This window comes from Belonocnema kinseyi, chromosome 2, assembly GCF_010883055.1.
Source record: "Belonocnema kinseyi isolate 2016_QV_RU_SX_M_011 chromosome 2, B_treatae_v1, whole genome shotgun sequence".
NCBI classification, from domain to species: Eukaryota; Metazoa; Arthropoda; class Insecta; order Hymenoptera; family Cynipidae; genus Belonocnema; species Belonocnema kinseyi.
In genome coordinates, this window is record NC_046658.1 from 135,430,317 (window position 1) to 135,447,014 (window position 16,698).

The window sequence follows — 16,698 nt, forward strand, 5'->3', positions numbered from 1 at the left end:
TATTTGAAACTTTCAAACCTTAAAATTTTTTTAAATTTTATTTTTTTAATTTTACGCCAAACCTATCATTTTTTTATTTGAAAATTCATTTTTTTGTCGAATTAAATTAAATTTTCAACAAAAAAGAAGATTTCAACCAAAAATATAGATTTTCAAACAAGAACAATATTTAGAAAAAAAAGTTTATTTTCATCAATAGCTAGGAAAAATAATTTTTCAAACAAATGGTTAAATTTTCAACGAAACAAATTTAATTTCTTACAAAAAATATGAATTTTTAACCAAGAAAATTAAGTTTTCTACTAAAAAAACAATGAATTAAAAAATTTCTACCAAAAAGTAAATTTTTCAGTCAAGAATGAACAATAATGTTAAGCAAATTGTTGAATTTTCAACAAAAAAGATTAATGTTTATCAAAAAATGTTATAGTTGATATTTTCAAAACAGAATTTTTCAACCAAAAAAGTTGAATTTTTAACCAAAAATGGAGAAGCTAAATTTGTATTGATAGTGAATTTTCAACCAAAACAAAATTTCTACAAAACAGTTCAATTTTATACCAATTTGTTGAGCTTTTAAGCCAAAAAGCCTAATTCTCTGTAAAACAATTTAATTTTAAAAACAAGAACATGAAATAACAACGAAAAAGTTAATTTAAAATTAATCACTTGACTTTTTCAACAAAATATTTGAATTTGCAGTTTAAAAAAACTTTTTCGAAAGAAAAAGAATTTTTAATTAAATTTTTTAACCAAAAAAAAAAAAAAAACTTGCAACTAAAATTATGAATCTTCATCGAAATAAAATGAAATTAAAAAAATTCTTTGAACTTGCAACCATGGAGTGTAATTTTTAATTAATCATTTTTCTGGTTAAAAATTCAAATATTTAATTAAAGATGTAACTATTTTATTGAAAATTAAAGTATTTTATCAAAAAGTACTCGTTTTTGGACAAAAAATTATAATGTTTGATAGAAAACTCATTGTTTTTATTGAAAATTAATATTTTTTGTTGAACATTCATCTTTTTTGCTTGAAAACCAATTCTTTTTATTTGAATTCTAATATTAGTACTTTTGTTCAATAAATAATCTCTGTTAACTTGAAAAACATACTTTTCGTGAAAATTCAACGACTTTTTTGAAAAAGTCAACGTTTTTGGTCGAAAATTTATACTTTTGTAGAAAATTCATTTTTCTTTTTGTTGAAAATTTATATTTTGGTATAAAATTCTGCTTTTTTTTGTTGTTAAAAATTCATCATTTATATTTGAGGTTTAAAAATTTTTATTGAAAAGTCTACTATTATATTGTTGGCGCTTAGTTTAAAATTCTACAAATTGGTTGAAAGTCTATTTATAATATTGAAAATTTAACTAGGTTCTTAAAAAGTCACCTTTTTTGTATAAAATTAACCTCTTGGTTCAAAAATCTATTGTGATTGAAAGTTAGTTCTTTTTATCAAAAACAAAAACAAAAAAATTATTATATTTCTTTTTCAGAATTAATCTGAATTCAACTCTTTTGTTTAAGTCATATTTTTTTGTCGAAACTTCATCCTTTTTGGATGGAAAATCCTCTTTTACTTAAAAAATCGTGTTTTTGGGTCAAAAATTCAACTATTTGTTTAAAAAAATATCATCTTTTGGCTAAAAATTCTACTATTTGGTTGAAAATTTAACTGTTTTCTTTAAAAGTCATCTTCTTTGGTTAAAAATTGATCCTTTTTGATTGAAAACTAATTAAACTGTGATGATTGTAATCCATCATTTTATTTTTTTTTCGAAAATATCCCGTTTGAAATTAGAATTTTTTCTTTTTAAAAATTCCCTGTTCCAGCTCAGAATTTTTTGTAATTTGAAAATTCCTGCTTCCAAATTATAATTATTATTATTCTGGTTAAATTCCAGTTCTAACTATAAATTTGTAAAAAATTGAAGCTTCCCTCTTCAAATTAAAAGTTGAATTATTTTAATTTAAAATATTTTTAAAATCCTTCAAATGCTTCGAAATTTTATTTCAAAATCTTGAAGCATCTACATGCTTTTAAAAATTTTTTTCAATAAATTTTTTTTCCATTCTGTCAAATTAAAGAAATTTGCTTGAAATCTTCCACATTCATTTTTAAAATTTTTTGTAATTTGTTATTCATCTTTTCAAATATTCTCTTTAAATTAGTTTATTAAGATAAAAAATAATAACATTTTAATGTTGAGAAAAAATTAAAAATAGGTTATAAATTTCCAATAGAGCATAATTTGAAAATGTCAGAATTAAAAAAAAAAAGGTTAAAATCAAAGTTGGAACGATAGTTTTTCTAAAAATTTGTAAAATTCCCGGTCAAAAATAAATTCACGTATTTTAGATTAATAGATATAATAATAATTAATGTATAGTTTAAATTTAATGCCATTATATTCAAAATTTTCCCGCCTTAATATTTTGAACTTCAAAAAGTATAAGAATTTAAATTTGTGTTGCATAATGTTTCATGAAACCATACAACCCCATAAAAATAATATTTGAATAAACTTGTTGTAAAAAATCATTGTTTCAAGTTAATAAAAAAGTTGGGTTCCATGCAATTGTTACTATTGTTTGTCCCTCGGTTTGCAGACATCTTGGATTGCCCCCCACCCAATCTGAAATACATAATTATTTTTATTATTCTGTACTTACCCGGCTGGCGAATCCGTAGTTGGATGTAATTGCATTGTTAATTCTCCGAGTTTGTTAAACGCTGCTCCCGCAGCGGTGAAAATTTCACCGACCTAAAAGGAGAAAAATAATAGATGCTCCGAAAGTCTTGTATATACACAGGAACAGTGTACACAACCTCAAAAGCGGGAAAACATGGAACCAGTAATTACCAGTAAGTCCCAACAACACATTTCTTAGGATGAGAGATTCAGAACTGAAGAAAATGCACTAATTTTGTATTTTCGATCAAAATAATTGACCGGTAGTACCAAAAATGTTGAAAAATATCAAGTTTCTAACCTAACCTCGTTACTGGAAATATTTTTGACACTTTTGCGAGCGTGTTTTGCCATACAGCTATGTCCGAAAACAATGGGGATTATATTATAAATCACCCGTTTTTATTAAAGAATTTGCTGGGGAGAAAGGATAAATATTATTTAAAATATAAATTTTCGGTTACCTTGCTTGCAGAATTCATGTTGTCGTTATTGTTGTCGTTGTCAGTCGTTGTTAAGGCCATCGTCCAATAAATGGTCTATTCACGCGCCGTGCGCAGGCAGTGTTCTCATTCTGCTCTCTAATTGCACTGCACATGCGTCGCATTGGCAGTCTCATTGGTTGTGGGTGGCGCGTTTTTTACAAATGGGGGACTGCGCGATCGCGGTCTGTTCGGTTCCGAGTCCGCGAAAATTTAAATTTGATGATTTGAAAATAGCTTTTTTATACAAATTATTAACCAAACTTCAAAATTAATTTTTTAAATACAGTAAAAGAGAAATCCTTTCAGTTTTAACAGAAAAAATTAATATTTTCATTGCGTGCATATGTCATAAGAAATTAATTTTTAAACTGAAAATTATACTATTTCCTTTTTTGTTACTAATTCATTTTTTTTAGTTCAATTTCATTTCTTTCGATAAAAATTTAACTATTTTAGTAAATTTTCTTATTTTCTTTATAAAAAAATAATTTTTGAAATTCAAAATTGAGTATTTTATTAAAATTTGTTTTATTTAACTGTTTTTATTTTATAAATATAAATTTTTTTTCGAACATCAACTATTAAATATTTTGTTGAAAATTCCTCTTTTTTGTTCAAAGTTATACTACTTTGTTAAAAAGTAATTTTTTTGGTTGAAGGTTCATTACTTTATTTGTAAATTCATTTATATGGCTAAAAATAACTTCTATTAAAAAATTTGCCTTTTTTGGGCTTTGCAAATTATTCTTGTTTGCAAATTTCATTTATTTTGGTTAAAAAGTAATTGTTTTTTGTTCAAGATTAATATTTTAGTTTAAAATTAATCTTTTTGTTTGAAAATTCATTTGTTTTGGTTGAAAATTTAATTGGGTTATTTAAATCTCTTTTTTTTGTTCAAAATTATTTTTCAAACTGAAGATTAAATTAATTCATTTTTTTTACGAATTTATTTTTTTAGTTTAAGTTCAATTCTTTCGATGAAAATTGAACTATTTTAGTGAAATTCTTTTTTTTTTTTGCTAAAAACTAATTTTTCAGCTTTAAAATTGAGTAATTTATTTTTTTTATTTAACTTTTTTATTTTTATTAATATAACTTTTTTTTCAAATATCAACTATTAAATTTTTTGTTGAAAATTCTTCTTTTTTTTCAAAGTTATTCTACTTTACTAAAAAGTAATTTTGGGTTGAAAATTAATTACCTAATTGAAAAAATCATTTATATGGCTAAAAGAACTGTTCTATTAAGTAATTTGCCTTTTTTGGGTAAAAATTAATTTTTTTAAAAGAAAATTTAACTTCCATTTTTTGAATTTTTAAATGTTTTTATTGTTTAAACGAATACATTTAATAAATAAAACATATATTTTTTACAAAATCACTCTACACACAAGTTAAATGCGAAAAATAATTTTTCTACAACTTTGCCTTCTTTTGTAATTCGAATTTAACGCCAAAGATTTTTCCGCGAACTTTAAAATTAATTTTTTAAATAAATTAGAGGAGAAATACTTTCAGATTTAGAAGAGAAAATTTAATATTTTCATTACATACATATGTCATAAAAAAATAATTTTTAAACTGAAAATTATTCTATTTCGTTTTTTGTTACTAATTTATTTTTTTTAAATTGAAATTCATTTCTTTCGACGAAAATTTAACTATTTTAGTACATTTTATATTTTTTATTAAAAATTAATTTTTGAACTTCAAAATTTAGTATTTTATTACACTTTTTATTTAATTATTTAATTTTGTTAAAAATTTAACTATTATTTTAAAAATTCAGCTTCTTCGTTAAAAATTTAACTTTTTGTTAAAAATTAATTTTTGTACTTCAACCTTGAGTATTTTATTAATTTTTTTTATTGAACTGTTTTTTCATTATCCTAAAATTTTTTGTTCGAATATCAACTATTAATTTTAAAATTTAACTTCCATCTTTTTGATTTTTCAATAGTTCTATTGTTTAAACAAAAACATGTAATAGTTAATACATATATTTTTTACTAATGAATTAAAAAAAATACTCTTTAAAATACTTAAATTTTCATTGAAAATAGTGAATCTGAAACTAAACCAGTAAATTTGTCACCAAAAATTAAATAGTTAGATTTACAGTTGAAAAAATAATTTTACACCAAAAACAAAGAAGATTGAACAAAAGTCTTAAATTTTCAACCAAAACTAATCAATTTTCAACTAAAATATTAATTCTCATCTTAAAAAAATATTTTTAACAACGTAATTGAATCTTTAAGCAAAGTAATGAATTTTTAACCAGAATAAATGAAATTGTAAACAAGAAGAAGAATTTCATAAAATAAGTAAATTTTCAAATACATAGTTGAACTTTCAACTGAAAAAATCAATTTTCAAGAAAATAAAAATGAATTTTTTATAACAATTATAAAGATCACTTTTTAGGTGAAAGAAAAAATTTTGAACCAAGAAAAAAGAGATACTTGAATTAAATGAGATACTTACATTTTCAACCAAAAATAATGAATTTGCAAACAAGAAGAATAATTTTCTCAAAAAATATCAATTTTCAAATACCCTTGACTTTTCGAATAAAACGATCAATTAACAAGAATAGAAAAAGATAATTTCAAAAAATTATTAAATTTATAACCAAAAAATGATTTTTCAACTATTTAACTTTCCATTTTTTGTTAAAAATCCGCCTCTTTTGGTTTAGAAACCTAGCATTTGGATTAAAATTTAAATCTCCTTTTTTTGGTTCAAAATTATTTTCCAAACTGAAAATTAAACTATTTCATTTTTTTGATACAAATTAATTTTTTTAGTTCAAATTCATTCCTCACGACGAAAATTCAAATTATTAAGTAATTTTTTTTTGTTTTTGTTAAAAACTAGTTTTTGAACTTCAAAATTGTGTGTTGTATTCAAACAAATTTGTTATTCAACTCGTTTTTTAATTAATATAAAATGTTTTGTTCGAATATAAAATATTACATTTTTGTTGAAAATTCCTTTTTTTCAAAGTTATAGTACGTTGTTAATAAGTAATTTCTGGCTGAAAAAAATATTCTATTAAAAAATTAGCCTTTTTTTGGGATAAAAATAAATTTCTTTAAAAGAAAAGTTAACTTCAGTTCAAAAATTATTTCAAACCCAGAAAAAGAAGATAATTGATTTCTTTTTTAAATAGTTAAATTTTGAACGAAAAGTGATTTTTCAACCATTTAACTTTCCATTTTTTGTTAAAAATTCGCCTCTTTTGGTTTAAAAATCAAGCATTTGGATGAAAATTCTTGTATTTTATTTAAAAATCGTCTCTATTGGTTCTCAAAATTTTTCGGTTAATAATTTAACTGTTTGAAAAATGACTATTTTTACGCAAATTAGTCTGGTTTGCTAACTTATTGATTTCGGTGAAAAAATAATTTCTTTGGTTAAAAATTTAACAATTATGTTAACAATTTATCTTCTTTGTTAAAAATATTTTTTTGTTTGTTCAATATTAATATTTTCGTTTAAAATTCATCTTTTTGGTTAAAAATTAATTTGTTTTGGTTGTAAATTTAATTGGTATGTTTAAATCTCCGCTTTTTGGTACAAAATTATTTTTCAAACTGAAAATTAAACTATTTCATTTTTGTTACAAATTAATTTTTTTTAGTACAAATTCATTTCTTTCGACGAAAATTTGGCTGGGGTAAATCCAAGATGTCTGCATTCCGAAGGACAAACAAAAATACAATTTTTTATTTAAAAAATCTATTTTATTAAACAATGTAATCGACCTTTTTTTGTAAATATTTTTTATAGCATTGAACAGCTATTGAAAAACAAAAAATAATTTCTACATATAGATACTTGAGACAAATGCGGTTTGTATTATTGTTTGGCGCTCGGCGTGCAGACATATTGGATTCCCCCATGAAACTGAGGCGACAAAGTTGAGCTAAGTAAAAGTTAAGAATGAGTTTTTTTTCTTATAATTTTAAGGTTTTTAAATATTTTTATAAATATATCAAGCGCTTAATTTATCGAGAAAAATAATATTAATATGCAGTATTGAAAAACAGAAAAAATATGCCTCTTCATATGAAGTCGTCTTCGTGACAAGATAATACAAACATACCCTAGCGGACCGAAGGAACCGAATGGAGCCTCTATAAAGTAACCTTAAAGACTCCATTGGGTCCCCATTCGGTTCCTTTTTAAAAAACTCAAAAAAAAAAAAAAAAAACAACAACAAAATCAACTTTTAAATTGTTGAAATTCGGATTCTACGTTAAAATTTGCATTAGAAACTCACGGAGTAATCGCAATACTTTTTCTTGCAGCGTTCAAAACTTAAAAAAATAAAATACCTGTCATTTACATGGGCCGAAGGCGCCTTCAGGTGCATCTTCTTTCAGTAGCAGATAATAAGCGTTCTGTCGGTAACTTTAAGAAATTTTTCTGGACGCTAGCGCCACGCAGTGGAAATCTCAGGCAACAACGCTGGGATGCAAGTTAAAGACAAGTTTATTTTTAAACTTAGCGCGCAACATACTACTTGAGCTATTATGGATGTGCTTGAAGTCACCTTCAGCAGAAGTTAATGACATTTTTTTACATTTTTAACGCTGCAAAAAAAGTATTGCGATGACTCCGTGTGTTTCTGATAGAAAATTTAACGTAGAATTCGAATTTCAACAGTTCAAAAGTTGATCTTGAATTTTTTTTTTAGTTTTTAAAAAAAGGAACCGAATGGGGTCTTTACGGGTACTTTGTAGAGGCTCCATTCAGTTCCTTCGATCCGCCAGGGATATAATTAATTGTACTATTGTCTTTTTTCTAAAAACTTGTTCTTAAGGTGTCGTTAACACATTTGTTTATCCAAGTTTGATTGAAAATTATCTAAAGGCTTATATATTATGATTCTTTATAATTTATCTTCGGAATGAATAATCAATAATAATTGATTGCAGCATCTTCCTGATTATAAAAATTACGTAGTGTAATTTGAACACATCCCAAATTTGGTACTAAAAAAAATCCAATAAATTTGTATATAATGGACAAAGAACAAGAAAATGTAGAAAAAACAGATCCCGAGGGACACAGATATGGAAATTTTATAAACTACTACACGTTTCATCCTGCTCAGGAACGCATTGAACAACTTCCTCAAGACATATGGTCTTCTTGCCACTTAGATTCTAAATACAGCGCCTTGGATATTGGTTGTAATGCTGGGGTAAATATTATAAAGAAAATAAATTATCTAAATACAGTCAAACTCGGATATAACGCCTCCGGATATATACCTTCCGAGAATTAACGCCACTTTGTAGATGGGAGTAAAAGGAGCTGCGGTGGTCTTTCAGGCGTGAAGAAACAAATGCGTTTTCTTTTGAAGCATTACTCTCCGAGTTTATTCCCCACCCCCGCCAGCCCCAAAAGCGGCACAGTCTCCGAGTTTCACTGTACTTCTCAACACTATTAGTATCAAATTTGGATTTTTTTTTACAGAATTTGTCATCTATGCTCTACAATTTTCTCGAGAATAACATATCAGCTGATGGAAAATGTGATGTTTCTCTTTTAGGAGTTGATCTCGATCCGATTTTAATCGAGAGAGCTCGGGCGCAAAATTCTATACCTAAAATAAAGTTCGAGTGTTTAGATGTTTTATCCAAAGGAAGCAAAACCGTGCTTTCTAAATATCTTGAAAGCATAAAAAGGACTCGTTTTGACGTGGCATTCTGTTTTTCGATCACTATGTGGATTCATCTTAACCATGGAGATTCGGGCTTGATAGAATTCCTTAAACTGGTTTGTGAAATATCAGATATGATTGTTGTGGAGCCCCAGCAATGGAAAAGTTACCGAAATGCTTCGAGGAGGTTACGTCGAGCAAATGCTACGGATTTTCCATTGATTAATAAATTAAACTTTACACATGATATGGAGATGCATGTAGAAAATATTCTTCGGAACGAATGTCATTTTTCTAATGTGATGGTCACGAATCAGAATAATTGGAAAAGGAAAGTGCTAATTTATAAAAGGAAAAGTTAATCATGTACGACTTTCGGTTTACTTTTTTAAGTTTAGTTATAAGGTTTCTTTGTTTAAAAGAAAATAAATCAATTTTGGTTAAAAATAATAAATTACAGACTCACATTGAAAATTCGTTTGAAAATTATGTTGACCATGGGGATGTTACATGAAATGAGATAAAAATATATTCTGATTCTTTAGCAGCTCATTATTATATTCCGAAAAGAGAGATTTTTTTATTGAATAAGAAACATGTTTTTTTTTCTTACTAAAGTTTGAATATTGCTCACGTTCGCGGCTTTTCCCGCCAAACGCATACATTGGCTATACCTGAATGACGTCATTTTTCGCGGGAAAATTTAAACTACCAAAATTATGCATATTAATAAAAATGGTTTCTAATCATGCGCTTTAATGTATAAAGGTCTCTAAACGGCTTTCATGTATTATCATCAAATAATAATTACAAAGATAGTAACATTGTTTAAATTTCGCGGGATAATGTGTCGCTTCAAATTTTCAAGGGCGTTAAATTTAAATGGTAAGAGAAGTTAAAGTAATAGAAACATATTATTCGCATTAATTAAGAAGATAAATTTTGAACCTAAAAAATAAATTTTCAACTGAAATGATGAATCTTCAACAAAAACATGAATTTTTAACTAAATAGTTTGATGAATATTCAAACCAAAAGATTACTTTTTTACAACAAAAAAAGCGTTTTTCAACCCGAACGATTAGTTTTATACAACAACAAAAAAATCATTTTCAACAATGTACATGAATTTACAGATGAAAAAGATCATTTTTTAACCATAATTAGTATAGTTAAAATTATACAAAAATAAATGTGGAACCAAAAAAGAAACGAATTTTCAACAGAATAGTTTTTTTTTTCATAGAAGAATGAAATTTTCAGTAAAAACAATCAATTCTCAACAACAACAAAAATGAATTCTCAGTCAAATAATCCAATTTTAAACACAAAAAAAAAGAATTTTCTACCAAAAAAATTACAGCTTCAATAAAACATATAAATTTTCAACTAAAAAAGGTGAATTTAAAAAACTAGAATAGTTCAATTTGAAGTTAGAAAAGTAAATGTTACGTCGTAACTTTCGAAAATTATTTTTCTCGTTCTTTGTCTGCCGATTTCTAAGATAGAGAATTTTTGAACTCTCGAAGACTTTATATTCTTTTTGAAGCTGATTGTTTGTCCATCGCACGTTCAGCAATATAAGGAGGTAAATTCTAAAATTTCTCTCTCTTTACTATTTGTTACGTTCATATTTTTGCCAGATTGCATTTATAATTTAAGCCTGTTTACCGAGCCGCCTCCACTTTCCTCAGCCAATAGACCATAAGCACCCCCACTGACCTAGCATCCCTTCTTCAAAAATTGTACTTTGACCAGATCACTCTGTAAAATTGCAAGCAGATACAATTCAACTTCCGCAAGATACGTTTTGATTCCGCCGTGTACAGATGAAATTTTTCGGGTGTAAATAACAAGTCCTATCTACTCTTGTCTGCATTAAGAGTGATAATTCTTATTCTTGTTCCCCATTTTTCTGTTTAGAAATAAATATTGTTTCAAGTTACTGAAAGGTGCGTGTTTTCACTGAACTATTAGCACAGAAAAATTTCATAATTTACGTTCTTAATTTTTTTCTGCATGTTTTGCCTCGACCACAAAACAGTAAATTTCAAACAAAAAACAAGTTTTCAGTAAAAAAATTGATTTTTAACTAAAAAAAAACTCATTTTCAGCCAATGAAATTAATTTTTTATCCCAGTGATGAATTTTCAACAAAGAATATATATGTTTGACCAAATAGTGGGGTTTTCAACCTAAAAGATGATTTTTCTGTTAGAAAAGAACGAACTTTTAACTATATAGTATTTTTCTAAGCAAAGAAATTAATTCTAAAAAATATATAATAGTTATATTTTATAGATCGCAGAACATTTATGAACGAAAAGATTACATTTCTGTAAAAAATGTAAATTTTCAACAAAAAACTGGCATAGCTGAAGTGAATTTTACATTAAAATTATAAATATTTAACTAAAAAACTCTAATTTTTAACTAAATACAAGAATGTTCAAGTAAAAAGATAAATTTCCTACCAAAAATAAAATACTTAAATTTTCAGTTAGAAAAATAAAATATTCAACCAAAAATGAAATTCATTTTTAACCATAAAGATGAAGTTTTAACTAATGAGACTGCTATTATGCCAAAAAATACATATTTTCAGCAAATAGTTGATTTTTTACATATAAAAGATATGGATAGCATCAGATGCAATTCGGATGGCAAAAACCGCCTTAATTTCGGATAATTCCAGATAATTTCCAAATGCTCAAAAACCTCAGAACTGATAGATTTCCGGTGTGTTCGGATAAAATCCAGACGAAAAGTGTGCACGTTTAACCGTGCTAAAATTAGACAAGACCGGATGAAATTCGGATTCTAATTTCGTACTCGTGGACTGGACAAATTCCGGACTGGACCGTATGAAACTCGGATGACAAAAACCGCCTTGATTTCGGATAGTTTCGGACAACTTGCGAATTTTGCAAACACACGTCAGAACTGATAGATTTCCGATGATTTCGGATATAATTCGAATCGAAAGTATACTTTGGCCCATGCTAAAGACGGACACGAGCGGATGAAATTCGGATTCAAATTTCGAACTCGTGGACTGGACAAATTACAGACTAGACCGCATGAAACCTGGATGACAGAAACCTCCTTGATTTCGGATAACTACGGACAACTTGCGGAGTCCGGAATTTGTCCTGCCAGTCAAATTTTTGGTTAGTTCTAAACATCCAAACAATCATTCCCAATGGGTTTGAACAGTACTAAAATGACGTTTTTTCATTCGAATTTTTGATATTTTTGATAGCCTGCCAGTCAACTGTGGCACCACTCAAGAGCCGCCTTTCAAACTTCTCGTTAGTTTTTAACATCCAAACAATAACTCCGCGTGGGTATGAAGAGTACTAAAATGACATTTTTTCACTCGAACTTTCGACGGTTTAACGATAAATTGTTGCAAAATGCACCAACTGCTATTAGCCGGTCAAAGAATTTCGAACTGATGTCTATAAATTTCCAGAAATTTATGAAAGTTTTGGAAATTTATAGTAACTTGTCCTAAATTGCCAAAATTCAGTTTTAAACATTTTCACCAATTGTCCGAAATTAAAGAAATCTTTGGTATTTTTTGGTAATTTACGTTAAATTGATTAACTATATATGGTAACTTTTTATAAATTATCGCAAAATTCTATTATCTGCAATTAAAATTTCTGTACCGTTTTTTACGTTGAATGGACTGATTATCATAAAATGCGAGCTCATAGATGTATAATTTTTATTATTCACATCTGACGCAACTTTTTAATCCCTAGGGAGTAAAAAGAAGAGCTTTAGCCCAGCTTCAGAGGCGTCGAATGGGGCTGAAATCATGCATGTGTCATAAAAAGTACTTTTGCTCATTTTTTTTTAATTGAGGTTTCCCTATTTAAAATTCCATGTTCATGTACACCGTAGAGGAACGAGTTTGCTTGAAGAAGTTCATTAGTCTAGATGGACGTTTAGACCCTTCGATATTTTGAAACACCCTATAATATTTCAAAGCCTTTCGAATGTTGTGGAATTCGTTAAAATTTCTATTTGAAATCACTTGAAATTATTGGAATGAATTAAAAGTATCGTACGATCTTTTAAACTTTGAATATTCAAAAATCGTTCAAATTACCAGGAGATTTATTAAAGTTTTGGAATATTCCTTGGAATAATTTCGAATTAATTGAACATTGTAACATATCTGTTACGATAAATCTGACTCGTCACGGTCCTACGCGAAAAAGATTACCGGGCCGTGACCGATAATGGGCGAAACACCCCAATGGGTCCCGAAACAACCGAGTGGTAGGGCTCCCCTATCATTGTTTTTCCCAGACAGTCAGTATGGAGTATGGACTGGCTCGCATCCTAGTGCACAGTTTAATTAAAAGGTGTTGTGTCCTCGACCATCGCCACGCTCTCGAACGTCGCCACGCTCTCTCCAACGTCGTTACGTACTCCAAGGTCATCGTTACGCACTCCAAGGTCATCGTTACGTACTCCAAGGTCATCATCACGTACTCCAAGATCATCGTCACGCTCGTCCCAATTGTCATTGTACTCTTGTCGACCATCAGGATGTAAGTGGAGAATAAACTTATCGATTGATTAACCTAATGGTTTTACTGCGTCTAATTCTCGTCTCGACACTCCAACTCCCAATTTCCCTCCTCGGTCTTACCTCGTAACACCTGGCGCCCAACCCAATATCCAACATCTTCCCATCAAACTTTCAAACCTGTCGAGGAAAAAATGTAATAAAAAAGACGTAAACCGAAAAACAAATTTTTTTTTAGATTTAACTCTTGACTCCTGCCAAAACGAAAATGAACTTTTCTGTATGCCTTTTTGATCCATTTGCCATTGATGCCATTCGCTTATATTTCTTTATTATGCCAATTATACCACGTGTGCTATTTCTGATTTATATTCATGCTCGATTTCAATTGTTTCTTCGGAGTTATTTACAGGAACTATCGATTTAAGGGCATTCTCTTCGTGACCACGTGACCAAGCTAGTCCCCGGATAAAAGCATTCTTTTGGTGTTCACTGTGTCCACACGGATTGAGATATCTTGTTTAAAATTTGTCAGATTAAATAAAAAGAACTAAAGAACGTTCGTATAGATCAATATGTTTATAGTTTTAAAGAAAGTTTATTTATGAATCGATGAGATAGGATATTACCATTCGAGTTACAGCACTTTTCAGATAATTTTTGTTTTGATGCCCTGGCGGATCGAAGGAACCGAATGGAGCCTCTACAAAGTATCCGTAGACCCCATTCGGTCCCCGTTCGGTTCCTTCTTAAGAAACTAAAGAAACAGCAAAATCAACTTTTAAATTGTTGGAATGCGGATTCTATGTTAAAATTCCCTATAGAAGGTCACGGAATAATCGCAACAGTTTTTTTGCAACGGTAAAAAGATAGAAAAAAAGACGTATAACGCCTGTTGACTGCTACACTTCAAACGCATCATCTGTAAATAGCAGTCAACAGGCGTTATATATCATATATATTTTTTAACTGTTTACTGCTGCAAAAAAAGTATTGCGATTACTCCGTGAGTTTCCAATAGAAAATATAACGTAGAATCCGAATTTCAACAGTTTAAAAGTTGATCTTGTTGTTTTTTTTTTAGTTTTTTAAAAAGGAACCGAATGGGGACACAATCGGGTTATTACGGGTACTTTGTAGAGGCTCCATTCAGTTCCTTAGGTCTGCCAGGGTGCATTTTGGATTTTTTGGTACGCGTATATTTAGTGCTGACACTGATTTTTGACTAAATCATCTAAACCTTAAAAAAACTAATGTAAGCAATAAAATTTGCTCATTCGTTGCAAATCAAGAAATAAGTATATGATACACGTAACCTATCATTATTTTTGTCCTCACTGCGTCCACCCGGATTGAGATAGCGTGTTCAGGATTTAGGAAGTTATACCGAAAGAACTAAGAACCGTTTATATATATATATATATATATATATATATGTATGTCAAGTGATTTTCAATTTTTTTTTAATAATTTCATTTAATAATTCCAAAGTACTTTAGAAATCTTCAAAAGGTGTCTAGGTGTTTGAAAAGATTTTGAAGGTTTCGAAATACTTGAGAGTGTTTGAAAAGGTTCCAAAGAATTTTTAATTGATTACAGTAATTTAATATGACATTTTAAAGGATTTGAAATATTTCAGGGGATTTTTAAAATTTCAAGTAATTTTCAAGAGCTTTAAAAAATTTCAAAAGATTTCTAAAGATTTTTAAACATTTTCAATATTTAAGGATGTTTTAAAAGATGTCAAGGAATTTTCATCCTATTTTTCTAATTTCAAGGAATTTCAAAGAATTTTAAAGAAGTAGTTTAAAAATCTTTAAAAAAAAAGGTCAAGGTATCTCAAAATATTTTAAAGGTATTGCAATATTTGAGAGTATTTTAAAATTTTCCAAGGAATTTTCAATTGATTACGGTGATTTAATATGAGATTTTTAAATATTCAATATATTTTATGATATTTGAATAGATTGGAAGGAATTTTTAATTGATTTCAATTATGTAGTATGATATTGTAAAAGATTTGAAATATTTTAGGGTACTTTTAAATTTTCAAGGAATTTTCAAGAGATTTCAAAATATTTTAAAGGATTTTAAATATTTGAGGATGTTTAAAAAGATTTCGTTGAATTTTTAATTCATTTTTTAAATTAAAGGAATTTCAAAGAATTTTAATAATTATAGCAAGGTTGTTTAAAAAAATTCCAAAGTATATTAAAAATCTTTAAAAGATGTCAAGATTTTTCAAAAGATTTTGAAGGTTTCGAAATATTTGAGAGTATTTTAAAAGGTTGCAAGGAATTTTTAATTGATTACAGTAATTTAATATGAGATTTTAAAGGATTTGATGCATCTTGGGGTATTTTCCTAGAGTCCAAGGAGCTCTCAATTGATTTCAATAATTTAGTATGCGAATTTAAAGCATTTAAAATATTTTAGGGTATTTTTACAATTGCAAGGAATTTTCAAGAGCTTTATAAAATTTCACGATATTTAAAAAGATTTTAAATATTTTAGGCTCTTTTAAAACATTTCAAGGAATTTTCAATTATTTTCAATAATTTAAAGCAATTTCAAAGAATTTTAACTATTTTTTTCAATTTTTCTGGTTTGCTAAAAGACAAATACTATAAAATAGTAATAATATTCTTTACCTCGAAAAAATGACAGATCGGCCCGGCATGTTTATTATACTTTTGATTGATTACACAGGCCCACAAAAAAAACAAAAGTGTCTGTGCAATTGACCAGACCTATATATTCTTATGTATTTTTCGACGCTGAATCCGAATTTGCAATAAAAAAGTAGGGTCCAGCTAGTTTTTATGGGGTTTTGCTCGAAAAACCTCATTTTTTACGGTTTTTTCATGGTTTTTTTTAAATAAAAAAAAAAAATAAAGAATATTTTTTTTTGACTTCAGAATCGAATTCTACGGGAAAAAATACATCGAAAACCATGTTTTGATTTTTTTTTACAAAAATTTCAACCCACCATACCATAAAATGACATTAAAATCAAGTTTTACGATTTTAAACCGATTTGTAAACATTTAAAATACTTTACTGGGGGCTTTTGAGGTCGCTGATCACGAATTTTAAGTCATTTTTTTTCAAAAAACAACTCCTAGTCGGCGTAAATCGACAATAAACGTGATAAATTGATATTTTTTTTAAAAAATCGATGTTTTGGCTACTGTTCTGGAGGATTTCCACTACATGAATCACAAAACTAGAACTTTTTTCGACCCTTGATCATAAAGTAAGACTTAGAACCTATGTATAGCGATATTCAT

At 27.7% G+C, this 16,698-nt stretch overlaps 2 protein-coding genes across 3 annotated transcripts in view; one reads left to right on the forward strand and one right to left on the reverse strand.

Moving 5' to 3' along the window:
- The window catches only part of LOC117167230 (chromatin complexes subunit BAP18), a 7,001-nt gene extending 3,748 nt beyond the window's left edge, over positions 1 to 3,253 (reverse strand). For both annotated transcript variants that reach the window (XM_033352008.1, XM_033352007.1), the window contains exons 1-2: positions 3,166 to 3,253; positions 2,682 to 2,773 (exon numbers count right to left, since the gene is read on the reverse strand). In XM_033352008.1, coding sequence (XP_033207899.1) covers positions 2,682 to 2,773; positions 3,166 to 3,225 — 152 coding nt within the window. In that variant the 5' untranslated portion in view covers positions 3,226 to 3,253. The remainder of the gene's footprint in view (positions 1 to 2,681; positions 2,774 to 3,165) is intronic.
- LOC117167229 (probable RNA methyltransferase CG11342) lies at positions 2,701 to 9,316 on the forward strand. The gene is made up of 3 exons (XM_033352006.1): positions 2,701 to 2,874; positions 8,132 to 8,400; positions 8,676 to 9,316. Exons 2-3 carry the CDS (start codon positions 8,218 to 8,220, stop codon positions 9,222 to 9,224), a joined length of 732 nt encoding a protein of 243 aa, XP_033207897.1. The 5' UTR covers positions 2,701 to 2,874; positions 8,132 to 8,217; the 3' UTR covers positions 9,225 to 9,316.
- The last annotated feature ends 7,382 nt before the right edge of the window (positions 9,317 to 16,698 follow it).

Bases quoted from the DNA above. Each gene is read 5' to 3' on its own strand.
- LOC117167229 (XM_033352006.1), top strand. From the start codon at position 8,218: ATGGACAAAGAACAAGAAAATGTAGAAAAAACAGATCCCGAGGGACAC. The intron at 8,401-8,675 runs GTAAATATTATA...TTTTTTTTACAG, and splicing joins ATATTGGTTGTAATGCTGGG to AATTTGTCATCTATGCTCTA.